The following is a 26,342-nucleotide window of genomic DNA, read 5'->3' as shown; positions in this document are numbered from 1 at the left end:
CACAGTTTATGTATTTGTGCATGATCACTCACCTCTGACGATCTGCCCAAGGGCCGTAGTTGAAGTCAGTTCCCTTTCCACAGACGATGTCCAGACCCCAACATGGAGGCAGGTCCTGAAGCTTATCGCCCTCACTGCACGTTTCGGCCTCCTCCCCGCCCTCCTGCTCCACAGGCACAAGACCTGCACCCAAAACAACACACATTTCAAGCCCTAGACAACTCTGACAACAAATACTGAACTTTTATTCAGCATTTGTTGCTGGAGTTGTAGACACAGCTGTAGGAAAAGCCGCAGGAAATGTTGAAACTACTTTATTGCAACCCTTTTGTGATCATCTAGCCAACAGCCATTGATCATGCTCACATTGTTCTGCTATAAAGAATGGCCCTATCCCAGTGGCATTTTTTCAGTATTGTCACAGCACTGCGGGTTTTGCTGGTTTAGATTTTGTGTGTGCGTGCGCATACCTGGTTCATCCTGGTAATAATATATGTCAACATCGTTGGACTGCATGACCACAAAGCCTTCACCCATCAGTCTGGGAGGTCTAGATGAGAGGTTAGAGACAAGGACAAGGTCACCGGTAGGAGCTCAACACTTCTTAATTAGCAAGTTAGCAGGAACCTACACGGTGCCAAAGCATGAATTAAGTATTCAGCCCCCACTGAGGCTCGATTCTGGCATGAGGGCACTCTTTCAATTTTGTACATGCAGTGACCTCGATTTTACATAATTTTGCCTCATCTGACTGGACATTACAAAAGTTTTAAGAGATGTCAAGGACTGTTTGAGGTTGAAATCTTTGATGGTTTCTCCAGAGGCTACAGCTGCCAAGTTTTTACAGAGAGTGACTCCTTAATCACAGAGGGTTAACTGAATTTTACTCTGCGCGTAGTTTTGCTGAGCTGAAGCTGCGTTAATAGTTTATGGTATCCCTGATAATGATGTAGTATGGTAAGAAGAGAAAAGGATGCTTTATTCAAACAACAGTCTAGATTCATTAAGAAGGCTGCAGCTCCTATACTAAAAGCAGAGTCCTCCAGTATATGTGGCAAAAAGTATGTGATTTAATGATTTGATTGTGGCGGAAAAAGCTTAAGTTTTTGTTCATATTTTGTACAAACAAGCAGAGAAATATAAAGCAAGTCCTCTGCCTGTGTTTAAGATTCACACCGCTCATTACATGTTGCAGGATAAACAGAAAGAAACACAGACAGCAGAGCACAGAATTATCCATTTTAAACTGTATAATGATCTCATTTTCTACAGTCATTACTGTATGCCGAAAAAAATGAGAGGCAAAGGATATTGTGAAGTTCTTATTCTTCAGGCAGGAGATTTATCTCTAAAAACATTATGGGCAAGTCCTGACGACATGAGATGAAAAATTATATTTACAAGTTTCAAAAATTGCTTTGAATAAATAAACACCATATTTTCTGAGTCTGCTACATAATTTATCCTCTATCACATTACTTCAATATGACCAGTCTTGGAGAGGGGTGAAGACAAAAGCTCAAATCAAAAATAAATAATGTAAAAGTATAATCACATTAATATTTTGTCATCAGTAAGTGACTTGAACTTACTCATCGTTCTGCATGCCAAGGTAGCGTGGACTGGGAACCAGCATGACACGCACATTCTCCAGCGAGCCTTTGACGATGTGCATGTACTGGTCCAGGTGGCTGGAGGGAGGCTTGGTGGTGTACGTCAGGAAGGCGTCCTCAAAGTTCATACACAGAGTTTGGGGAAGGTAGTGGTTCCCAAACGCCAAGCGACCCTACAGGAGAGCAAACACACATGCGGCATCAAGCCTGAACGCTTTGAAAAGTGTTCTTTCCCCATTCAGAATCCCATCAGTTTTTCTAAACGGCTAAAATTTCATACAATTTTTGTTGAATTTCTGAGGAACTTACGGTGCTGATATTAACTTTGATCACCGGGATGAGGGAGCGCCAGGATGATGTCGTGTCCTGGCTCTCTGCTTTGATGTTCACACTATCCAAGGACCAGAAGACACTCAGTCTTACAACAATGTAACAGTGCTACATTTTCAGTCAGTAGAATTAATTTGGCTGTCAGTGGGAGATGACAATAGCTCTCCTCTGTGCAGAAGCTTGCAACGCATTTGGTGATAACAGACGGAAAAGAGAGCACATTGGTGCAGCTTTTTCAGATTGCTTCTCATCAAATCTTCATTCATCTCTGATGGGAAATTGCTGATTCCTACTTTTCAGAAGTTCTGTTTACCACTCAAATTTGTAGATAAGACATTTTACCCAGCAATGTTTTTCAGTTAAGATAACTGCAGAGGCAAGATGTTGCACTCAGCAATAAGGAGGATTTATGCATTTGTATTTATGAAAATATAATTTTTTAAGTGCTTCTTACTGAACAAACTGAACAAAAGTTAGATTTTCCGTAGACAATACAAGAAATTGTCGTATGATGTGGTCGTACCTTTCCAGGGTCTTGCTTCTGTCCTCTCGTCCCCTCTCTTCATCTTTTTTGGGTGTTATGAGCGTGGGGTCCAGTCCGAAGGTCTCTTGCAGTCGGGCGTAGAGGTCGGTCCGGTTGTAGACGTGAAATTCAAAGCCATTTACTGTTACGTATAGCCTGGTCTCTGCCTTGGGATCTGGCAACAAGACACAGAAAGAAAACACAGGGCTCTCTGAAACTCTGATTCTTTCCAGAACTGGTTTACAGTATACGGAAGGCCAAAAACTGAGCTTTACAAATCTATGGGAATCTAAGGAAACTTCATTAAAGCTGCGGGCCAATTAGCAAACTAACCTTCTCTATAAAGAAACATGACTCTACTCACCATGCTGTTTCTGTTTCGGGTTATACATCTTCCACCAACGAAATATGAGGAAGCCATCCTGTATCCTGTAACACAGAAAAGAAAAAAAAAAAAAAATCAATCAGTAAGCAAGCTGTAAGATTATAGAGGAACGCAGGAGAAGCAAACAACGCAGCCCAGGTCAGGTTACCTGATAGACATGTCTTGGTTGATGTAGTAGACGTCTCTGAACATGACTTTCCCCGACAGCACAGAGAAGGAGAAGGAGCCTGTGGAGGGGTCAGACACAGTGTGTTACACACACAACAGAGTCCAAGTGTAATATTTCCATTATATGAAGTTTAGTGATTTTGGATTTGATCACAGTGGTTTGAATTCAAGCCGCCAAACCGGCCAATTAAAATGAACACAAAAGCTGTAATGAGATGGTTGTGTAAGAAATAAAAACAGTTGGGGTGTTGCTGGGATATTTAATCACCTTGACTCCCTCTTATCATTGAGCAAAACATAATCTTAATTAGGATCTAATTGTATAACTTTAAGTAGGTCAGAGTCTGTCACTAAGCAAGAAAAGTGAGCGAGAAAACTGAGCGTGATTAATAATTTCTGGCTCATAACACGTCTTTCTCTTGCAGTTATTGCATGCCAAGGGAGTGACAACACCTGAGCTGTAATCATGCCAGCTGACACATCCACATGCTTGTGGTATGTTTGACTTTTCCTCTGCCTGGCTGAAGACAGGATGTGTAACTCAGCTGAGGTCCTCCCACTAGGAAGCTAGGAAGGACTGTTTACTCATCTCAGGCCTGTGCTGGCAGGGACAAGATATGCCTTTGGGAGTATTCAAACCTGCTTAACACATTACAAACTGGAAAGTTAACTCAAAACTGGGCTATTTTCTATGGAGGCTTTGGTTTGTGCTTCTGTCGCATTTCCAAATGGCTGTGTCCTCACAAGGCTCTCTGTGAATTCAAACAACTTCTTCATTAAAAAAAAAAAAAAAGATAGAATTTTAAAAATAGATTAGTGGGCACACGGGTGACTGCTCACTTTGTAGTGACACATGTTGGCAAAGACATGTTAACTAAGATGCCTTTTTCATAAAACCTTAATGCTGCCTTGGTGATCCTTATTGCACTTCCTATTAGCTCACAGCCAGCTGTTAACACACACTGCTGTGAATATGTCAATTCGCTGATGAAATGTTATGTACAAACACGTCTCATTACAAAGTAGGAATCACTATGACACACTCTAGTTTTTTTTGTGTGAGTGTGCAGTATTTAGGGCTCTATTACAGAACAGATGCACCTGACAAGATCTGCTTTTCAGTAAAGAAATTAATCTGTTTTTTGGAAGAAACGAATCAATCGCTAAAAAAAAAAAAAAAAGTTACACTTGGATTTAAGGAAACTCAATCTGGTGTTGGTTGCAGTTTGCTGTTCAGACTCAATAGAGATGATCACTGAGAGGACCCGGCTCATCATGAAATATTCAGCAGGCTGAGTTAACGCCTTGAATCGAGAGCTTTGGCAGCGTTCCTCCTCCCTATTCATCACAGTGTGACAGAGCTCCTGACTCACACACCAATATGAATGTAGCCATCCTTGTAGAGTCTGTTGATGATGAGGGTGAGGATGAGGCCGATGTTGCGGGAGTTGTAATAAGTTAAATAGATGATCCATCCACAGGACAGAATGGTGGCTGAAAGACAAAAACACATCACGGTCGGGTTTGTTAGTATAAGGAATAATACGAGACAAAAAGCAAAACAACATGGTTTGTTTTCTCATGCTTGGAACAGTTTCTCTACAACAGAGATGTTTATTGGCTTAACAGTAAAGCAGGTCTATACTTTCAAATATAATCTCTAATGCTTGTTTTTTCCTCTCAAAAGTCAACCTCTTTAATTATACATGTGAATTTCCTTGTTATTTGTAAGGTCCCGACATGACACACACTCATCAGTGCAGAGGAATAAGTGCAGCATAACAGCAGAAGTCACAATAGTAATACATTTGGAAACTTGTCATGAGTTCCACCTGAAAATGTTATCTAATAAATTATTTGTTAAGGAATGTAGCAGATGGAAATAATATAGCGAGTACTTATTCTTTCATATGTGGGCTGACTGCTGGGTTTTACTGCTGCACTAAAGGATTTGTTTGATCTCTTTTTCCCCAAATGATTTTTTTTTTTTTTTCCAGCTTGAAGATGTTGCAGTCATACAAAGACTGCTTAAGTCTGTGAGCCGTGCAATACTGTTGGTACACCTGGACTCAGTAATAAGTGGAAACTATCATTTGTCATACTTTAATCAAATTAAATCACAATTAAAAGTTAGTACAGTCAACGTGATTAAAGCACTAACAGCAAATAAAATCTTCCATGAAATGAGATCTTAAACAAATTAGAGGGTTTCAACAAACTATATACCCTGCACCACAATGCAACAAAGTTCAGTTTGAAAGAACTTATTATGAACAAATATTGAATTAAGTACTTGCCTACCTCTTTATCAAATTTCTTTATATTATTTGCCAAAGGAGCCACTGCTATACCCCCAATATTGAACTATTAACATGTTTTTAAATGAGTATGAGTATAAGGTAATTTAAGTGGGTGTAGAGAACTTCATCACACTTGTATGAAGTTTGACAGGACTGAAATAATATTATCACACGTCCAAATAGCCAATGTGTGAGCCTGGCAGGACAATAGTGAACATTTTTCATAATCATTTAGACCAAAAGAAGCAATAGCACATCCACCAGAGAACTGCTAAGCCACTAAAATGCTGAATAGATCACATGGGACAAATTACTTTAAGTCTCAAGAAAATATCCTCTGATCTGCATCGTGTTCCCACAGGGAACACCCAGCGCACTTACCAACGAGGAGCCAGATGAAGTTGGAGTTGTGCTTGGTAAGAAAGTCATCCAGATCCACAAAGCTGGGGAAAGTGCTGTTTTTGGCAACATGCCCATCCATGGCTACAGGCTCTCAGTCTGACGTCTAAAACTGCACCACAACAAAGGAAAACAAAGAGACAAAGTTTTACAAGACAATGTGTATGAAATATCTTTGATGTGGGTGCCGCGTTTGTTTTGCCGGAAGAGACGGTTACTTGGAACTCACTTCTAAAATTGAAATGGTGGCAGATGGAATTGTGAGGCATACAATTAAGAAGATTGAAGGGGGAAAAAACAAATTCTAATTTTATCACCTTATAACGACGTACAACAAACCTAAACCAAATAAAAACCACTGCAAAATGTGATTCTATCAAATATAATTAAGTCAATTGTTGCGAGCAGAGATGCAATTTCTTTACTCAACAAACAAAATACTACATGCAAGCTTTTTGCTGATGAGCGGATTATTTTAAGCTATATTTGCATAGGTAAGGTGATTAGAATTGTATAGGTCACAAAACAAATCAACACAGGTAAATAATTATTTGAATGAATAATGAAATCACATAATATAATTATACAGGTGATTTTGCAAAGGAGGAAGAGTAGAAAAGTGGATAGATGAGGCTCTGTAGGCAAAAGCTAACTTTCATAACAATCATTTTGCATATGGTGCCAACATATTTATAAAAAAGTGCAAGCGATTGTAGTACATAACTGTATCGTACAGTTTTTGAATTGTTGTTCAAGACTTCAAATCATTTGCACGCTATCAACCCTTCACTAGAGTTGAGCAGGAGAAACTCGCTAAGCGTAACATCACGTGATCATAACTAGCATTACATGTGCAACGACTTTGCATGTCATGAGGACATAGGCTGTGTTTGGCGAGGTGGACTTTGCTTTTACAGGAAGGATTATTGTATTTTGTTTGTGTGAGGCAGGGGGCTGGTGAAAGGGTGCTGTATGTGTGTGTGTGTGTGTGTGTGTGTGTGTGGGGGGGGGGCTATAAGTGCAAGCTGTGATCTCAGTCAGCCCATGCTTAGGAGTCAAAAGCATGAATATAATTACACACACACACACAGATTCAAATACACACAAATACAAATCCTTATCTAATCCACATTAAATGGCATTGTCTGTGAAGCACTGAGGTGCAAACAGACCCAGAGCTCTACCTTAGTGAGCACATTGTCTCTGAATTTGATGCTACATTTACATCAAATTAGGCAGCAGGCAAAACCTCATTTAGGCAGTCAACTGTACTTGAAAGAACTTAATCAGTGTAAGAGGTTTTTTTTCCACACAAGCACAGTACTTCACTTAAATGTCACATGATGTATGTTTGTGTGTGTGTGTGTGTGTCTCTCTCTCTCACACACGCCCTAACCATGATTCAGTTCATCTGAATGGATCCCAACACAGATATTCCTATAAATTTAGATTTTGAGTCGTGCCCTACATACTTTCTGAGATATGAGCAGAGATTATGTTGTTGTTGTCAACAGCTGTGAGATGTCAGTGAGTCATCACAGTTACCTGTAACTACTACCTGAGCTACCTGAGTGTTTTCAGTTTTGTTTTAGAAGTAGGTAGTTCTGTCAGATGGAGCAACTGGGCATTAAGTTCTGCTGCTGTTGATCTAGATACGTCAACGTTAAAAACAACATAGCATATCTATGTGGGCTGACATATACAGTGGCATACATATATACATATATCAGTGGCAACGACACCTGGCAGATTTCACCCTGCTCCCAAACTCTTGACTACTAATGTAACTCTGACCTCGCTTATCAGCTACAGACACACCTTGTTGAATATGACCTGAGACCTTTTGGGACTGGCTGGACAGGCTTCTTGGACACACAGATCATTCACAAAACAGCAGTTTAACCTAATTATATCTAACATTTAATCTAAATAAATTTCGGTTTTGTTTGAGTGTTTATCGTTCAACAACATGAAGGCGACAAGAGAACAGGAACTAGTGGAGGGCACTTGATTGTTTGTGGCTTTGTTTACATTTTTAACTGGTGGAGCCATCATCGATACGAAATTCTATCTCGACATAACGCTACGTGTTTAGCTAGAGTTCATCATGGCCAATCGCTTCATTAACAATTCAACTGACTTCAGATGTGAGCTGGTACCTGCAGCCATATCTGACACCAGCCATACACCTAGCTAGCTAATCCCATGTCTGGAGTAATTTCCTAGCTGAGCATTATCCTCCGCACTAGCCACAAAGACGAGCTGTTGCTTAACATTTTGATGGCGTTCGTAACATTAGCACAAGAGGCTGCAGACCCATCCAGCACGGACAGCCAGCCTCTTAGCTAATGCCGGTTTAGCTTGTGGATAATGCAGTTATTAAGCTAACCGCTAAATATCATAACGTTAGCACTAAGGTTAGCTTGAAAGCTAATGACAGCAGGCCGCACCCAATAACTTCTCTTTTCTCAAACTGTGAAAACAAGTCAGTCGGTGGTCGTAAAATACCTTAATGTCCCCGATAAAGCATGTGGTTTCATCTTTGCTCCAGTTATTCAGGAGTTGCTGTCCTTTTGTCGTGTCAGACATGGGCACAGCTAGCATCCTCTGTTGAATATTTACCTGGCAGACGGCTAGTTAACATCGTTTCCGGTTCTGTCGACAGAACCGACCAATAGGAAACATGGCGAATAAGAAACTGACCAATTAGAGGCAAGCGTGAGGGAGGCCACGCCCACACAGTTGACAGACAGGCTCTTCTACCTATCAGCATGAATGTTTTTATAGTAGTGGATTTCAGCTGTGCTGTTTTGATGCTATTCTCTGCCATTTACCTACATCTGAAGCTCTTTGATTCTCTGTTTATTAAAGTTTTCCAGAGTATTAAAACCAAAAACAGCAGCATTGTAAAAATGTACATAAAAAACTAATTACAGTAATTCACAAATGGAAAATATGGTTTATTAATTTTCACGAGTCAGTGTTAAACTAAAAGTATTAAGCAAAGAGATCACTTAGACTGTAGATCCAGCAATTTACAAAATAAAACAAGCAGGGAATGTACATTAAATGTGGATCATGTCGTGAATTTTACCTCATCATTTAGGTACAATTTTGAAATATTTCTCTGATACAGAAAGTTTGCAGATTTCCTTCCCAGTCCATCTCAGTAAATGAAGGCCTCTGGCCAGCTGGGGAATAGAGGCTACTGAGTTTCTGAAGCAGTGAAATGCAGTGCTGGTGGGACCTCTCCATGCCCACATGCTTCAAAGCAGCATGTTTGTTGTGGTTGGTAAGCTATAAATAAAAAATGTACTGTTCGCTGACATTGCATTCCCAAATATAGCTTATCCTAGAGAAGTCTACAATATGTGTTCTTCTCTCCCACCATACACAAACAGAAAGTCTACTATGTAGGCTGGTCAAAATCAACGCTATGTTCAGCCTGTTCCACACTCTCCTCATTGTATACACATTTATAACTTAATACAATAAATCTCAATTTAAAATTCATGTCAGACATATTTTTATCCAGCTAGATTTATTATGTTTAGCAGCACATTTCCATTCAGATGATTTCCATTAAGCTAGTCCTGTTTTTTGTGAATGGTAAAATAAGATATTTTACTACAATGAATTCTAACAATAACTCTTTAGTTTTCCTACTATTTTAACATTTGTGTGTGCTAGTTTTTTAAATACAAGTTGTTCCTATTCCTTTACAGTGCTGTTTAGTTAAATACCTGCAAAGAATAGTTAGATGTGATAGGGAGACTTGAAGTTTGTTGCCGAGCTCATGTATGAACTATATTATAGATATTTCAAATCCTATATTTCAAGTTGGACAATCTGAACAAATCAAAATGTTAAATGAATCAAACTTATTACAAGGTTAATGCAGCTTTTTCAAGCTCTTTCAAGGTACCTAAAACAAAAATTTCTTGAAGCCTTTATGGTCATGACTGCTACTGTAAATGCAGTTGCAAAAGATAAAGTTCATATAATTCCCTCATACCCACAGCAATCGCTGCATATTGTCACACAACAAACAAAAAGGTTAACGGGATAATTTACTTTAATAATTGTTTCTATTTAGATTTTCGGTTTACACGTGTGGTTGTGTGGCTGTAACATCAGATTATGTTGAAAATCAAACATATTTCGAGGAGTATATTCAAATCCAAGCATATCTCTAGCCTTGAAACCATAACTGTTATAATTAAGCATTTTCCAGACCTTCAAGACATTGTATGAAAGCCGTTATTAGAGTTCATCTTGAGGAGAGCAAGAATGTCTGAACCAAAGTTTGTGCCAATCTACCCGGTAGTTGTTGAGACACTTTACTTAAAACTGTAAGACATGTCGAGGGACTTCTTGGGGATTAGGATTCATCCTCTGGGAAGCATGAATGCTCTAAATTTTGTGCTAATCCATCAAGTAGATGTTGAGATATTTCACACGATAAGAAAACGTTGATGCTAATGTCGTTGAGTCAGTTGAGTCAGGGATATCCCTAAGGTCAGTAGGATTCATCCTCTGGGAACCATGAATGCTCTAAACTTTCTGCTAATGCATCAAGTAGATGTTGAGATCCCAGGATACGGAAACTTTTATTTTTCCATTTGATGGATTCCAATCAATTTCACCTCTGCAACAGATTCTGTTACTTGAACTAGTTCGACACTCCCACAATCCCCAACTTAACACAAATTAGTTGATAAAGCTTGAACTTTTAAGTAGCTACATCAGTTATCTTCTATCGTGGGAGCCAAAAGGAAAGAATGCAAGAAGTCGTTTGATTTCCTGTTCTTCTCAAAAACAATCTGATGTCAAAGCAGGAGAAACAGTTAAGGTACAACATAGACTTCTTTGTTATCTCGAAGAATTGCCAGAACTCTAGGGTACTGTTTAATGTAAGAGGCTGTTGTCATGCCCTCCTTTAGTCACAACAACAAAGCCTCCCAAAAGAACACGTAGGAGTCGTTTTACTGAAAAGGTGCCAAACATTGGGCTCAAAGCTTTTCCCTGCCAATCAAGCCTTCCCCTCAAGACCAACCTATTTTGGCTTTGGCTTTAAAAGAATCCATATCTCACATGAATTATTTTTCCTGAGTTGTGAGCTAAATTCCTGAAGGAGGTCCCTGCTACAGTCGCTACAGTTATTCCATTCGTAATTAACAGCTTCGCTTTTGGTTCTCTCCCCTCTTGTTTTAAATATGCAATAGTTCAAGGCCCTCTAGAGGACACCTAATTATAATTTTCTTGCTTGAGGCAATTATAGACAGACTACAGTCTTCAAACTGCCTTTTTTCAGCCAGTGGTTTGGAAAAAGCTGTTTCCTCATAGATTATATCATTTGGCCTGTGGATAAACACACCTCAAAGAAACTGCAGTCAGGTTATGAAAGACTTATCAGTTCATGAACTGCCTCACTTAAAGTGGCTCATTATTTCTGCCTCACTGATTAACCCGTTTTACAATGTTTGTTTTTTTATTTATTTTTTGTCTGACCCCCACAGACCAATTACTATTATTATTGTTTAATGTTAGTGAGCTACATCTTGAAAAGGTGGTTAGTCGCAGATTAAAATTGATGGTGTGTATCCGACTGATTGATCAGATATATGCTGTGTTCTCAGGGCTAATTTAGGAACAACACCGCACACGTCCGCTCGGTCTCAACAGGATATCTATTTCCACTGTGACACGCTGCCACATGTTAAGGTGTGATTCCTCAACTATATATATCAAGACATCAAATACTGAGGGTCTATTACCTTTCTGCAGTAAAAGGAAACATTATACATCAGATCTGGCTCGCCCAGTTCCATTAACCCGATCAGGGTGTAGAAATCAGAGTGATGTTTGAGTAGGATCTGTATTCCCATCAGTAGGGATGTGAAGGCCCCAGCTAGAGAGGGCGCACATAAATTCCAGTTACAAGGGGCCAGCATCTCTAATGCTGAACTAAACAAACACATTACTTTGCTTGTATTTTACCCTGCTCTATTGTGCCTATTAGCTTTCTTAAACAATGTCTGGTATTTCACTGGTTTTACTTTTAAGGCGGGGGTCGTGATCCCTGAAGACACCTCAGGGCTTTTTAAACCTCACAGATTCAGATCGACCAGAGATCTCGATCTTTGTTATCAGAGCTCCTTCAGCTCCGGAGCTTGCTGTTTGAGGAGTCTGGGCAACTTTTACCTTGTTTGTTTCTCTCGACTCTAATCTCATTTCATTCTTCTACAGATTACTTTGCGTCATTAGCCACGGTGGCGGGGTGGCTCAAGGGATATCAGTTTGTTGGTAAGTTCACCACTTTGGTCCAGGCAGAAATATCTCTACTACTGCTGCACAGATGTTCATGGTGCCAGGGTGATGAACCCTAATTAGGTTGATGATCTGAAGACTTTCCTCCAGCGTATCAGGTTGATATTTTTGGTTTTGAATGAAATACCTGAAAAACTAATCAGCTTCAGCTTTATTTTGAGTTTAGTGCTAATTAGAAAATGTCAGTGCAGCTTCACAGTGCTGCTAACACGGCTATCAGCAGTTAAATAGCACATAAAACATTTGGTTAAATTGAAAAAAAAAAGAGTGTAAAATATATTAAATTTATTCATTTTTAATATTCATTGCGGTCTTCACGAGCTGACTAAAGTTCACTTTTAGAAAATCATCATCAATAAAGTAAAAGGGAGGGAGGCAAAGGGGTGAAATGTAGAAAAGAAAACATGTCTGTCACTTGATGCATTCCTGATAAACGTGGTGTGACTGTCTCTCCAAGTGGCAACTAATGTTCTGCATTCAAAATGATATGTAAATGTAGGGATACGGAGAATGTCACAATATTATCAACTCAATGTCAAAATAATTTGCATTTCTGGAAGCCAAACTCAAAGCACATTAACTAGATGGCTTGACTTTAAGACTGCAGGAAATGTACGTTTGCAGTAAAGATGGGTAATCCAAACAGCAAATAGCTTAGTTGTCACTGTGGGAGGAGGGAAAAAAAAAAAAAGAAGAAAAATCAGTGCAAATCCATTTTACGCACAACTGGGTGAATGCATTTAATGACGCTCGCTGTCAGCTGCACACACAGATCTGCTTTGTCAGGATGGATTGTGATAAGATTTCATCGCTTGCTACAGTGCTTTTGTCTTTTCCGTAAATGAAATCCGCATGCTTCATGATTACTCACAGCCTTTTTTGTAATGCCACTTGATCTGCAGCATCCACATCCAGCACAATTTCATTAATTGAATTTTTTTTAAAAAGGCAAACCTCAAGTTCAAAAGGTTCAAATGCCAGCCAGCTGCTGCCGTATAACACAGGAAGTGAGCAACCTAATAACTAATGTTTTAATAAATAAATAAAATAAACTTTTAATTAAACTGCAAATGTCCTGGTGGGCACATCAGCCAATTTTAACACCATAAATTAATACAGACCCTCTGTTAACAGAAGGCATAGAATGCATGAATAATTCATCCCAAAGAGAATAATTTAAGCCTTCTAAAAACATTAAACTCACATTATGCTTACAGTTGATCAAGGCAATATATCAAAACTTTTATCCTGATGGCTCATAACAGCAGAAACAATCAGTCTTTGAAATCTTGCCATGTATTGATCATGAAACAAAAGAAAAGGCAAAATGTTTCTTTCATTTCCGCAAAGCAGAGACAAATATTCGGGCTACAAGCAGCCTTGTCTCAAAAGTATGCATGCATTCATGTAACAGTAAAACCGAAAACAATACAGCAAAGTGTCGGCTTCCATTAACCGCCCAATACATAAAGTGCAGGTGAAGATTGGAGTCAAAAGCTCATGAGTACTTCGTGCTCCTGCATGCTGGTGTAGAACGGCTTCCCGAACACAAACGAGTGCAGTCCCGCCCTCAGCTTCTCGGCGAAGGCCATCACAATGTTCAGGTCTCCTTCCACTGTCAGGTCCAGGTCCGTCTTTAAATTGCGGAGTGATCGAAATGGCTTCTTGCCCTTTTGCCTGTGAAGGGAGGGGGGGGCGGGGGAAGAGAGAGAGGCTTTGTATTGTAACTGCTAGCAACCTACAATAGTCAGGATCGGAGGATATACATTAGCATCTTAGTTGGGTTGCAGCTGTGCACAGGAATGCCACGCCAGGATGAATTATGTATGCTGCTACAGGAAGGCAACTGAGAGCATAAACAATGTTGTCAAGGCACCTGTAAAATAGTATGCCCTCAGACCTCAGGCTGTTAGCATCGTCATAAACAAGACCGCTTTTATGCTCTCGCACAGGCACACAAATAATAAACTTGCTTGTGTAGTTAGTGCCGTCTCTGTGAGTGAGAGATATGTATTCAGACAAAAGGGCATCTCTGGGAAACATCGGAAGCATTTTAGAAACAGGAGGAAAATAATAAACCAACATAATGTTTTGTGACATCATGGTAACATTTCCTGTAATATTTAGATGGAAAAAATAGATATCTGTCATTTCTATCAATCAATAAATTATTGCATGTTGTAATTTAAAGATGTGTATTTCCTTTTTGAATGTACAACTGAACATATGAAGCTGTTATGGTGCCCCAGTAGAATAGTGATCACCTGTGCGTGATATCTCTCTAATACAGAAGCCATATATGTGTCATATCTAATGTGTTACTTCTAACATTTAACATTTATCATGAGTTGTGTCTCTGTTTTCTTTTCTTCACAACTTTTTAAATAGACCATAGTACGAGTAAGACTAGAGCTCTACAACCACTGACCTTGGACATTTTAAATGCATCAGTTGCACCAGCAGGTACAGAGTAACATTAGCATTCATTTGGAGTCATCTTGTCAACATTCATTCTTTTTAGCTATTTTTTGGGCTCCACAAACTCTTGAGGGAAATATCTGGCTCTTAAGCCGCTAAACGCTCCGCCGTGCCCACTAGCTAGTCTCTAAGCGTGTCTGCTTCTGGTGCTGCAGCAGGAAGTGCAGCGCGGGTTCGTGAAGCTTCGTCACAGAGACGAGCTGCCTGCTGAGGCTACAGACCGTGCTGATGAGAGCCGCGAGAGTCAATCAAAATGTTGAAGTTGCGGGTCGTGAAACCGGAACAGGAGAGCGAGCTGAAAGGCGCTACCATGCTGAGGGGTACTGCAGAGTCAGCGACACCTTTCACATTAGACTCAAGGGATCCACTGTTAGAATAAAACCACTCGTTTGCGTATTTCTTAAAAGTTTCAATATGGTGACACAAAATGAATAATGCAGTTTTCAAAAGAGCAAGATTCAAAAACTGACAGAGCCCATTTGTATTAGCATTTTGTGTGCACACAGGCTTGTTTGTATTTACTGATGCAATGGAGTAAGAACTTCCAGCAAGCCCAGTGTCTCATGTGATGCTGCGTCATCAAGTTTGCAGATAAATCACTTGCTCCATAAGCTTTCTCACTGCCAGGATACTAGACACTGATACGGATTCTGCTTACATACAGTTAAAGGTGAAATATGTGTCTGAAATGCATCAACATTAGTACCAAACATAAGTACATAGTATCAAGGCCAAGGACTGGAAATATTCCTTGTTGATTAAATACAGTAGAGGATTAAGACAAAATCTGAATCATGTAGATGTAGAAGAAGAGTGAGGGAGCGACTGCTGTCCTGGAAGGAGTGGGAAGGTCAGTCCACTGTTGGTGAGCACAGAAGGAGATGAGTCAAGCCCAGATGGAGCAATGACCAAGTCACCACGGGGAGGGAGACATGGAAAAAATTGGGGGGAAAGCCGACGACACGTTGGGCTGCAGCGCCTCAGATGGATTGTTGGGGCTCAAGGAGGCTCTTGTGGAGCCGAGCCAGGGGGTGCTTACTGTAACCCTAATGGGGCCAGAGCCTGACTAGAGGTACAGTCATTTCTAGTTCTTCTACAAAGAAGTAAACAAGGTCCCTACAGAGGACAATAATTAGTAGTACTGGCTTGTGACATGTTTTATCATTTAGCAAATGTTCTGGTGACTGATTAAATGAGAGACGTATTGATGCAAAGTCTGGTATGAGGCCATCAAAAGAAACCAGGTCACCTTGCAACCTGGCTTACAGTCTCATTTCTACGCCCGAGGGGCGGGGGGGGGGGGGGGGGGGGGGGGGGGGGGGGGGGGGGCAGAGGAATGAGAATTTCTTGTCAGTGATCAAATGGTGATCATAAAAACATAATTTGGTGTTTCGATGATGATGATGGGGAGGAAAATGTCATCTCTGGCACTGCTCCCGTGTCTCTCAGAAGTGGAGCTCACAAGCCATGGCATGTGCTTCCTTTTGCGTGATTTTCTTGCTCAGCACATTATTCACCAAACACTTGTGCTGTGTCGATGGGGAGGCTGTCGTACTGGGACGATGCTGAGGATTGATCACCCAGTGCAGCTCGACAACCAGCTGCCTCCTCCCAGTTTCTTCCCAACACCAATCACCATCATAAACAAGTCCAGTGAGCCTGACTCATCATCAGCCAGGCTATATTTTGCTCATATCATTTAAAGGGATAGTTCAGATTATTTGAAGTGAGGTAGCGCTAATCCATATTTAGTGTATTACTTATTACTCCTGAGTTTGGAGGAGCAGGCAGAAGTCCCAGCGCAGACTCCAAGCAATGCACTGCCGTGGACGCCGTGAGCAGAAAAACTGAATGTAGACTGAAATCAGTATCAGTTTGAGCGTATGCTAAATTTGGAATATTTTCACTTCTTGATATTGATGTCAGACAGCCCATTCAGCAGGAAATTGAAGCCATTCTCTCTTTCTCTTCACTCGCTTAAAAGCCACCAGACTCTGAACCTGAGCTATACCTTTAAGGTTTCTTTTGCTATAAACAAACTGGGGCTGCAACTAACAAATTATATTGATCAATTGAGTGATAACTATTATTCATATAAGCTACAAAATTAAATTATAAAATTATAAGTGCAAGAGTTTAAAAGTAACATCTTGAATTTACTTGTTTTGTCTGATCTACAGTCAAAAGCACAATGATTTAATGAGTTTTGACATTTAAAATGATGTAAAACAAAGAAATGCAGTAAATCCAATATCTGAATAGCCAAAAGGATCAAATGTTAAGCATTTTTGCTTGATAAATGATTATCAGAATTATTGTAGATACATTTACAGCTGATAATTCTAGCACCATTACAAGTCTAATTCTGCTAGACATAACTTCAGTAGAACCACCGGAGCTACACGTTTACAGCCGTGCTCTATTCATGTTTAGTCTAATATTACATAGTTTGTTAGAAATGCACAAAGGCCCTTAACCCTTTATCGGGCAAGGGACCATATTTGGTAACTGAAGTGGGAGGTCGAAATGCCCCCCCTTCCCTCACCATGAGGCAGTAGAACCTCTCTGAGCCAATCAGCAACAATCAGGCTACATGACAGACCGGCAAGAAACCATATAGTAACTTCACTGACCTTGATTTTCACCACAACATTGAATTCTTTTTGAAAAACTCACAAAAGTAAAAAGAGTCTTGTAATGACCACCAGTAATGGTCTAGGGTTGATGTATTTCTAAGTATTTCAATGAGTGCCCTATGAAGGGTTAACAGCTAACTGTCTGCAATGACATAGCCAGAGTCCCCAGCGTCCTCTGTGTTGCCATCAAATGGCAAATCATTTATGGGCTACTCTGAAGGACACACAGACTTCACCACATGCGTATACATTATGAGACTGGTCCCATTTGAAGGGCAGCTCAATACCACCGTCTGATATAAACACACTCACACCGTGTAAAAGAAAACTGTATGGCTTTTATGTTCTGCCAAGTTTTATGCTTCTATTGTGTCACTATTGTAACTTAGATGATTAAACTTTAAGTGATTGTGAATCATATTCTACTCCCATCTGAGCAAGATTAGTGGAAAAATGATCGTGCAGAGTGCCTGTTAAATTATTGACATTTGCTATCCTCAGTAAGACTTGCAGTATGCAGTATTCCAACTGCTGTCGTAAACCAACAGTATGCAGATATCATCGGACTCCATCAAAACACTCAGCAGCTTACTGTGTTTGTGCATATCGCAAAGCCATCTGCAGTAGTGTTTGCAATGCATCACAGTCATACTTGTTCCCTCATTTACAGCAGGGTGAGAGATGACTCACATGATCAAACAGTGTGAGTTCTTTCTACTGCTCAGCAGCACAGCGCCTGTGTTCCTCCACACTCGTCTCCCCCCTCTGCGTCCAAAACATTGTTTTATTTTCACTGGTTCAGAACTCTGGGGTTGCGCGCTCACCCCGCGGCACCACTGTCCAGCTACCAAGCTGGTGTCTGAGATTCGTTCCAGCTGAGTCCTCACCCGGGACAAACAGATGCGTCTCAACTGCAGCTAATGTTGTCAGTTCCCTATGATTCTGTGTTTGATCTTTTTGTCCCTCTGAGCTTGCTGTACCTTGAGAAACAAAGCCCGGGGGATAGCGTTACCAGAACCCTGACATGACTAACTGCAAACGTGGGCAAGTGTGTCACATCAGGACACAGACTGCAAGGCTTTAGGGTATTTCTTGCTGACTGCCCTGTTGGGGGCCAGCAGTGATCAGTGCTGATGTCGCTATTAGAGCAAGGTCATTGGCTGCAGAGCCAAATCAAGGCAAAAATGAGTGAATTATCATCTCTGGCATTCAGAATTTTTTGAGATTTTCTGTGGAGCAGAGGGCGAGAGTGTCTGGTCTGCCGCCACACAGTAATCCTTTTTCTTATTTGGATTAAAGTCGTATCAGTGACAGCTCTTACGTTTCGTCCTCGATGTACTTGAGCAGCGTGAGGGCCTTCCTGTGGAGCAGCAGCAGGAACTGGGCCAGATAGGTGCTCCGCAGGGACAGGCCCGGCTTCAGCATGAACACCTGGGTACAACACAGGATGTCAATTAGTAGGTCTAGGCTACGGCTCCGCTGGAAGAGGCTGGAATAATACACCACCCAACCCCCCCCTCCCCTCCTCCCCGCCCTCCTTTGCGTTAACCTTGAGAGAGAAACATATTGCTGTTGTCTTGAGAAAAACTTGTAACTGCAACTCTGGGAGCAACGTCATAGAAACAGATGATGAGTTGTGACCCTTGGGAATAAATCTGACTGTTTTGCATCTAATGGGCTCTGGGGACTTTATCAGTGAGGTGGGAGCATATCGCTCAAGTGTTTGCTACAGCCAGCTACATGGGCTGGTCTACTCACTGGCACTCTACCTTAAAGAAAATATGAAAATTCATCTGCCACACAATTCTACACACTGCAGTAAAAACATGTTAGTTATAGACGGTAAAGGGAACCAAAAACATCAAAAAACACCAGATTCACTTCCTCTTGCAGTACTTTTTTGCCTCTGTAAATTTGGTTGAGTATCACTTTGACTACCTCTGACTTTTTACCAGTTATCTGACCTGCTTCATGACCTGATGGTGACCAAAAGGGAAGAAGAACAGTGACTGTGTTGCTTTGGGTATGCCATTTTCACTTCCACTTTCACTGTTCACTCATACGGCTGAAATCAGTGTGGAAGAATGTTTCTACGGCGACTTAAGTTGAACTAAAAGGGAACCAGTCTTGAGCCTTCGTTTCTTTTTTCCTTAATGTTACTATTTCCGATTCAGTTACAAGCTTCTTTGGAGGGTAAATGTGAACAATTTGCATATTCCTATATTGAGTCAAAAAAGTTTCCAAAGCTTCCAAAGCTTACTTGCTGTTTGATTTAAATGCTAAATGGCTGCATTCATACAGCGCTTCTATCCAAAGCCTTTTACAATTTGCCTTTCATTAGCACGTGGATGGCAGCAAGCTACTGTTGGAGGCGTCCAGTGGTTCGCACAAGGACATTTATGCAAAGTTCTGTAACACAGGGTATGGTATTTGACTCGAGGTATCAGCTAAGACTTCAAGAGTGTTGCTGTATTCTTGTTTTGGATGACGAATCGCGTTTATGGCTGAACCTTAATGTTAGGCAGACTGCTCCTTTATAGTGTAGTGGGTATGGTCCCATCTCCCTTTATGGTTATAGGAATACTTTTTCTTCCATGTTTTTATTTATATTTTCCTTTTAAATTATCACAATTCGACTAATGAGAAAGGTCATTATTATGTTATTAATTATGTTCTCGTTGTTGTTGGACTTGTGGACTTTTTCCATTCCTTATTTCTTCTGAGTGCATCCAAGAACATGGTAAGAAGTGCTGCTGTGTTCTTACCTCGTCTATAAACGACTTCACCAACTTGTCTTTATGCACGACGTCTTGAAATATATTCCTAAGAAAAAAAAGGCATAGTGGGTGTGATGTTAGCAATTTTTTGTGCAAATAAAATACTGCAGTAAAAATGCACAACTATAACTTTCCTGCCACCCACAAACACAGTAAGAGCGGTGTGTGTGTGTGTGTGTGTGTGTGTGTGTGTGTGTGTGTGTGTGTGTGGCTTACAGGTCGGGTATGAAGGTCTCATCAGTGTAGATGACTGTGTCGGGGGGTATGTCCTCCTCGCTGTTCGTCTTCCAGAGCACACTGAGCTCCGACCGCATGTAGCGCCGCTGGTTGTACGTGTGCTCGTGGCACGGTGGCATCTGCTTGACGGTGTTGATGTCGACGTCGATGTGCGTGGTCGGGTAAGGTGAGTAGAGCACTTGACGGAAGGGCAGGACGAAGCTGCCTGTGGAGTCCTGGGAATACATTTTTAATTTTTTTATTTTTAAAATGGAGGAGGGAAGGCCATACTGACAACCTGTCAACCCTTCAAATCAGAGGGTCTCACAGCGTGATCTGATTTTTATTTTTTTATGTGATGTGTAAGAACATGTTTGTATCATTCTGCTTAGTATCAAGGAAATCTGTTCCTTCAGTGCAGACAGCACGGAGCACAGTGTTTCTGTAAGAGGAAGCAACAGTAGATCCTCCTTTACAATGCCCGATACACATGTATAATTTAAATGCAACACATAAACAAAGACCAGGCGTCAGAGTAGCTCTACCATAGCATCTTATATCCATGTCATGTCAGGCTTTAATAAATAATTCCACTTTCTGCAAGCAAGAAGCTTCCATGTTTTTGTTGTTGTTGCTCCTTGGATCAGTTTCTCTTGTTCCACACTGCAGTTTATGTGGAAATCTGTACGAAGATCCTGCAGGAGCTCAGTGTGTCTACCATGCCGACACTTTATGACTGAACTAACAAGCTCCACTAAGTTTTCTGCTGTTTCTTTGGCTGTTCTCATTCTTTTCCTGCAGACAGACAGGTTGAGCCCTCGTCTTGAAAAACAGCAGTAAATAACGTGGTAACTTCTCTAAAAATCTTCACAAAAAGCTCAGTTCCACTTTTGACCCCAAGTAATTGGAGAGCAGAAAACTGTGAGTAGAGTACACCGACAGTAACGCTAAACTGTTGGAACGCACTTATATATGTCACTGTCTTCATTTGCATATTGGAGTTGGATGATTAAAAATAAAACCTTATGAAGGAAACATAAAACGCTGAACGTACCAAAACAGATTATGCAGTTTAGTAATAAAAATATCTAACAATTTCAGGTCAGAGAGAGAAATCAGGTCAGAACAAACTGGGCAACATCAAACAAACAGGCAAAGCAGACCAATAACCAGGCCCCGATTCAAACCGCATCGTACTGCGTAATGAGAGAGAACTGGTGGCTACCTTGAGCAGACCCTGAACAAACAGGCCTGTGTCATATTTGAAGGAAGAGTCGGCCTTGCAGACGCGAGAGCACTTCCTCTCAGCCGGGGTGAGGAAGAGGCAGAGAGTCCGAACAATCTGCAAAAAAAAATTTCAGGTGAGGAAAAACAGGTTTGGGCATATTTTAGAACAACATAGCCATTCCATGGGGTAGGCAGATTTCAGTACGCATGCTGTGTTACGTTTCCCTTTTTCCAACATACACAGAAAATCAATGGCATTTTCTTTGGACCTTAATTTTTTTGCTGATTGTTGGATTAAAAAGTGCCAGATTTGTGCACACTGTCAGCACAAAATGTTTTTAAAAAGCTTCCTTTCAGCACAAAATTGACTGAAGAAGCCACAGTTTGTTTTTTGACCTTAATCTGGCATTAGGATGGAGGCTGGATGTTGGATACAAATAAAAGACTTCATTTAATCTGCGCGTTTTAATCATTTCAGGCCTAAAGCCAATAACGCTCCCAATTAAGACTGTGTACTCTTTGATATTCAGTGGGTAAAATGTTAGTAGCCGTTCTCTGCTGCAGATCCCGTAAACAAACAGTGTACGATCTGCAATATTAGCTCTCCTCATCGGTTAGCACGTCCAACCATTTGTCTTTTAATTCCAACATCTGCCCATTTTGACTATCTTACGTGTGCCGTTGTGTACTTTTTTTCCCAAAGAGCTGCAGCAGTAACTGTGCTGCTGAACCCAGACGGAAACTCAAAACACTGACACTAGCAGTAACGGAGACTGAGAAAAGTGCATGAGGTGCTCATTAAACTCAAAACAACAGCACAATACACTTCAAAACATTGTAAATTATGTAGATGCATTCTGTCTGCAGCCAATAATCCCGTAAATTTACCTTATTTACTTTCTCTGGGTTGCTTCCAACCACTATTGAACAGCCGCAAGTCTGCAGATGAGAGCTGATGGCCCTGAACCAGAGAGACACAGACATGCAAATTAGTGCCAATTAGCATCATTAGCACTGCTCTAATTATTAATGACAGCATTTAGGAATAATGATTGAGACAGAGGAACTGAGTCCGAGAAACATTTATGAGGCCTTACATAGAGGACGAATTAAGATGGTAACTGGCTCTGGGCCAGTGGAAATTCACAACAGCCTAGTAATGCTTCAATTGGCCTTTTAACTCGTGTAGTTTGGTTCATTTTCTGGCTTCGTGAATATATTCTGAGGTTCTCACTCAATCGCTCACAATAAATAAGTATTTTGCCTGATTCATTTGGAGCCTACATTATCTCAAATAAACAATTACGCCTGTCATTCTCCTCATCAGCTATAAATATCCTTCAGATTCAAGTAAGTGTGCAGATTACAGATGTTCTGCCATCCTCACAGGACGCTGAGCTAATCCTGTTCACCTCGGAGCATTTGGGAGCCTCAAAGCCAGAGAGGACTTTCTGGACTCTCAACACTAACAGCGATTTAGCTTCCGTCCCTCCTCTGGGGGAAACTTGGGGTAAGTGGAGGGCCATTACTCATCATCGGAAGGTTGATGGGTGTTAAATGGGCATTGTTCATCATCTGTCTCCATTTGCCTGTACCGGAGTGCTTACTTGTGAAGGAAATCCTCGTGGCAGCTGTCCCCGATGTCATCATCATTTAGCACGGTGTCTTTTATCTACTCAGCGGAAGCGAAACAAATGAGTCATTTTTAAAATTGGTCTCAACAAAAGACAAAAGTGCTGATGGGCACATTTTCAGGCACTGTGATGAAAATAAGATGCAAAAATGCAGAGTCGTAGCAGTGTAGGAAACAGCAAGAAAGATTCTGGGGAGCTTCTTTGTGCTGGTTTTTTTTTCTGTTGCATTTGCATATTAGAAGGGAACAAATGTGTTGAATCACACTGGGTGGTTATCTAGGCAGAGAGTCTGGATAATTTAGAGCTCTTAGAAACAAGTGAAACAACGAAACAACTGAAATTCAACAAAGTTGGAGACAACGGTTGTTTTCATACTCGATTGTACTCAATTCAGTCAGTCACTGAACCCCATGATGTTCACAAATATACAGAGGTTTCCCAAAGCTCTACATTCCTGTTGTTCATCGTTCAGTATCAGAAGCATGAGAGGATGAGGTTGTGTGTGTGTGTGTGTGTGCTTCTCACATCTATATCTTCTGGCACACTGTGTGTCTTCATAGAGGCCAACAGCTCCATGATGGGGACGATCTCCAGGCTCAGTACTGAGATGATGTTGTAGCCCTGAAGTTGGAGGAAAGTGGGAACATTTATTGAAGCACTGCACAAACACTAAAGCCAGACGACAGCGGGGCCATCTCAGGACTCTGTCAGAAACGTGTTATGAGCATATGTAAAAAAAAAAAAAAAAAAAATCGGGGGTCAAATTTCTCAAAATGTCAAATCAAGCAGTAGCACAAGAACTTTGCTTTAATAATCCAAAATAATCATTTCAATGTGGAAATATCGGGCCAGATATTATCATTCTGACCAGACGTTTGAAAGCAGCTTTGGGTAATTGACAGTTTCCAACACTTAGTAGAAAAGACACATCCAGATCAGGCTTGGTCAGTACCAAAAAAAGCACTCGATCGATACCCAGCCCTTAGGCCAGTAAGTATTAGTCAGCAATAAGAACTCTGGCAACCAGTCCACTGATATATACACTGTAAGTTTTAAAAGCAACACGAGGCAACTAACAGTGCAGCGCACCAGGCTGAACTGCCGGTGCATCAGGCAAAATAAAGGACCTACTAAAATATTTACTATGTCAGAGGGAACAGTCTGACAAGAGAAACACCGTCCACAGGGTACAGCAGGAACATAGGAGAGAACGTGGGGGACTGATACACAAGTGCTATTTAATACTTGCTACTGGTTCACATTCAAACCAGCAGACCCACCTTTACAGCAGGGTCTGCAGTGGTGACGTATTTTGCAGCGTGTTGTGCGTAATGTTGTTTTGTCACCGCCTATTATTACCTGCTCATTAGCTCTCTGTAGGAGCTCTCAGACCTAATTAAAGAACGCATTTCTTTGTGAATGAATGATTGTGCAACTTTATTATTCTGCAAGTGTTGTTGCAATCCCAAATGGGTAAAACAGAGGTGATGTATTACTTAATAGCCCATTAAAATAAGGAGCTAAAGCTAGATTAGATTTTGAGTTAAGTTTTTACGCGTATAAAGGGTAATCATTTGTCTCCTCTTGTGCCCAGGAGTGAGGAGCCAAAGGATCAGCAGGAATGCCAGGGTACCTTCTGCATCCAAATGCGTCCCTTGCGGATGACATGCTTTAGCCTCTCCACACAGATGGTGTGCAGAGGCAGGTAGAAGGCCAGCTCTGTCTGAGGCAGGATGATAGACAAGGCACATGTGTTCTTGTCCCCCTTCAGCTCCCCGTCGAAGATGAGAGACACGATGATGACGCCTTTTTCCGCCAGGACAAAGAATTTCACGTCCACAGCGCCACACTCAGCGCTACGCAGAATCTCCCCATTCAGTGTGTGATTGGCTAAAAATGTGACCTCCCCATCGCTGAGGAACATCAGCTGGTCACCCTTTGGTGCCCAGATGTGGCGCACCCGTGGACCCAGGATGTTGTCCCAGTAGGCGAAGGTGGCAGCCAGCAGCGGGCATTCTCCGTCGACTGCTACCTCGGACTTGGCCACAGCAGGTGACTGGGGCGGACAGCCAGAAGACATCGGAGAGGCGTCACTGTCTTCCCAAGTCTGAGAGTAAATGATAATAACCCTACAGCATGAGCACAGACAGCAACATTTGTGTTAACAGTACTAGTAAAGTGCACCATTGTAAAAATAGCTGCAGCACATTCTTTGTAAAAAAATAATGATCAAATTGTCTTTCTTAGCTCACATGGTTCAATAAATCTGAGGCTTTAAGTGAGAATGAATGAGAATGAGTCATTAGCTTGGGATGTTGTTTCAGTCAGCTGATACGTCCAGAAGCAACTTCTCCATTGCCGACAGTGTCGTGTTTGACGGACATGAAAATCTAAATGTTTTCTCTAAGCACGAAGGTTTCACCAAACTCCCTTCAAAGAAATTGGTAACTTTGTGCTTAATTGATTTTGTGACAAAACACATACCAATTTCAATCAAAGACTACGCCTGTGCCAGTCTTAATGGCCTTTTCTAGAATTCGGCATTTTTACATAATACACTTAGACCTTATTTCAGTAATATTTCTCTTTTATATTTTTTACTTTTCTAGCTATACCATAACGTAGCCGGTAACTCATAAAGGCGTAACATAGCTTTATGTATAACACCCAATGAGAGATAAAGCTGCTGATTTATTTATCATACGTATGCCGAATTGATCAGAGACTCCTGTTAATTCACAGTGTATGGCTGTTGTGTTTCCAGGTAGCTGTGTGCATCTGCAACAAGCAGTGCGGTTTTATATTAACAGCTTTTACAACCGAATCTGGTGGTAAATTCCATATCTAATGTTACATAAGTAAGAACAGAACGGAAGAGACGATGTAAGGAGGAAGTTGACATTGTACAGCTTAATGGTGACGTGTAAGGAACGAAATAATATTAATGTTTGGCATCATTCAATATTTTTGCAGCAGGCTAGCTCAGGCTGTTGAAACCAGCCCAGCTCGCTCGCGCTAGCTGAGCTCGCTCTGACAGAGCAAAGGAATGACATCGCCATGACTTACTTGTTCAAGCCTTCTGGTTCTGAATCGCCACACCACGGCGTTTCTAGAGGAACACGTCCCAACGTCCTTTCATTTTAATTTCTCTGTTATTACCACAGCATGTGACTTTGCTGGTTATTACCCTGCTGCACTTTTGTTGTCTTCAAGACACTTCCTAGTGCGTCAGCCTACGTCAGCCACTGCTCGGGAGGCACAGCGACCTCTAGCGCACGACACGTGGCAGTGGACAGTGGGTGTATGATGTCATTTTTATCCCAGTG

At 41.1% G+C, this 26,342-nt stretch overlaps 2 protein-coding genes across 5 annotated transcripts in view; both read right to left on the bottom strand.

Annotated features, from left to right (window-relative positions):
- Positions 1 to 8,332, bottom strand: part of kiaa1109 (KIAA1109 ortholog) — a 65,361-nt gene extending 57,029 nt beyond the window's left edge. For all 3 annotated transcript variants that reach the window (XM_070843034.1, XM_070843035.1, XM_070843036.1), the window contains exons 1-10: positions 8,227 to 8,332; positions 5,701 to 5,830; positions 4,397 to 4,513; positions 3,000 to 3,078; positions 2,831 to 2,895; positions 2,467 to 2,641; positions 1,923 to 2,004; positions 1,593 to 1,786; positions 471 to 550; positions 33 to 183 (exon numbers count right to left, since the gene is read on the bottom strand). In XM_070843034.1, coding sequence (XP_070699135.1) covers positions 33 to 183; positions 471 to 550; positions 1,593 to 1,786; positions 1,923 to 2,004; positions 2,467 to 2,641; positions 2,831 to 2,895; positions 3,000 to 3,078; positions 4,397 to 4,513; positions 5,701 to 5,800 — 1,043 coding nt within the window. In that variant the 5' untranslated portion in view covers positions 5,801 to 5,830; positions 8,227 to 8,332. The remainder of the gene's footprint in view (positions 1 to 32; positions 184 to 470; positions 551 to 1,592; positions 1,787 to 1,922; positions 2,005 to 2,466; positions 2,642 to 2,830; positions 2,896 to 2,999; positions 3,079 to 4,396; positions 4,514 to 5,700; positions 5,831 to 8,226) is intronic.
- A 4,012-nt stretch (positions 8,333 to 12,344) lies between these two features.
- On the bottom strand, positions 12,345 to 26,120 carry c9orf72 (C9orf72-SMCR8 complex subunit). Of its 2 annotated transcripts, none has more exons than XM_070842193.1 (10): positions 26,083 to 26,120; positions 24,650 to 25,123; positions 23,542 to 23,637; positions 22,990 to 23,054; positions 22,271 to 22,343; positions 21,381 to 21,497; positions 20,156 to 20,391; positions 19,928 to 19,985; positions 18,484 to 18,593; positions 12,345 to 13,725 (listed from the first exon to the last, which is right to left on the bottom strand). In XM_070842193.1, exons 2-10 carry the CDS (start codon positions 25,094 to 25,096, stop codon positions 13,539 to 13,541), a joined length of 1,389 nt encoding a protein of 462 aa, XP_070698294.1. In that variant the 5' UTR covers positions 25,097 to 25,123; positions 26,083 to 26,120; the 3' UTR covers positions 12,345 to 13,538. The 2 variants fall into 2 exon arrangements, with proteins under 2 accessions (XP_070698294.1, XP_070698293.1); XM_070842192.1 differs by having other exon boundaries at positions 24,650 to 25,145; positions 26,083 to 26,106.
- Between the last annotated feature and the right edge of the window lie 222 nt (positions 26,121 to 26,342).

Source organism: Pempheris klunzingeri, chromosome 13 (assembly GCF_042242105.1).
Source record: "Pempheris klunzingeri isolate RE-2024b chromosome 13, fPemKlu1.hap1, whole genome shotgun sequence".
Taxonomy (NCBI): Eukaryota; Metazoa; Chordata; class Actinopteri; order Acropomatiformes; family Pempheridae; genus Pempheris; species Pempheris klunzingeri.
This window is presented reverse-complemented; position numbering and strand designations above follow the sequence as displayed.

Excerpts from the sequence above, each read along its gene's own strand:
- c9orf72 (XM_070842193.1), bottom strand. The coding sequence starts at position 25,096 with ATGTCTTCTGGCTGTCCGCCCCAGTCACCTGCTGTGGCCAAGTCCGAG. Across the intron at positions 23,055-23,541 it reads GTGTGCCAGAAGATATAGAT|ATAAAAGACACCGTGCTAAA; the intron begins GTGAGAAGCACA and ends TCCGCTGAGTAG. Across the intron at positions 22,344-22,989 it reads CACGAGGATTTCCTTCACAA|GGCCATCAGCTCTCATCTGC; the intron begins GTAAGCACTCCG and ends TCTCTGGTTCAG.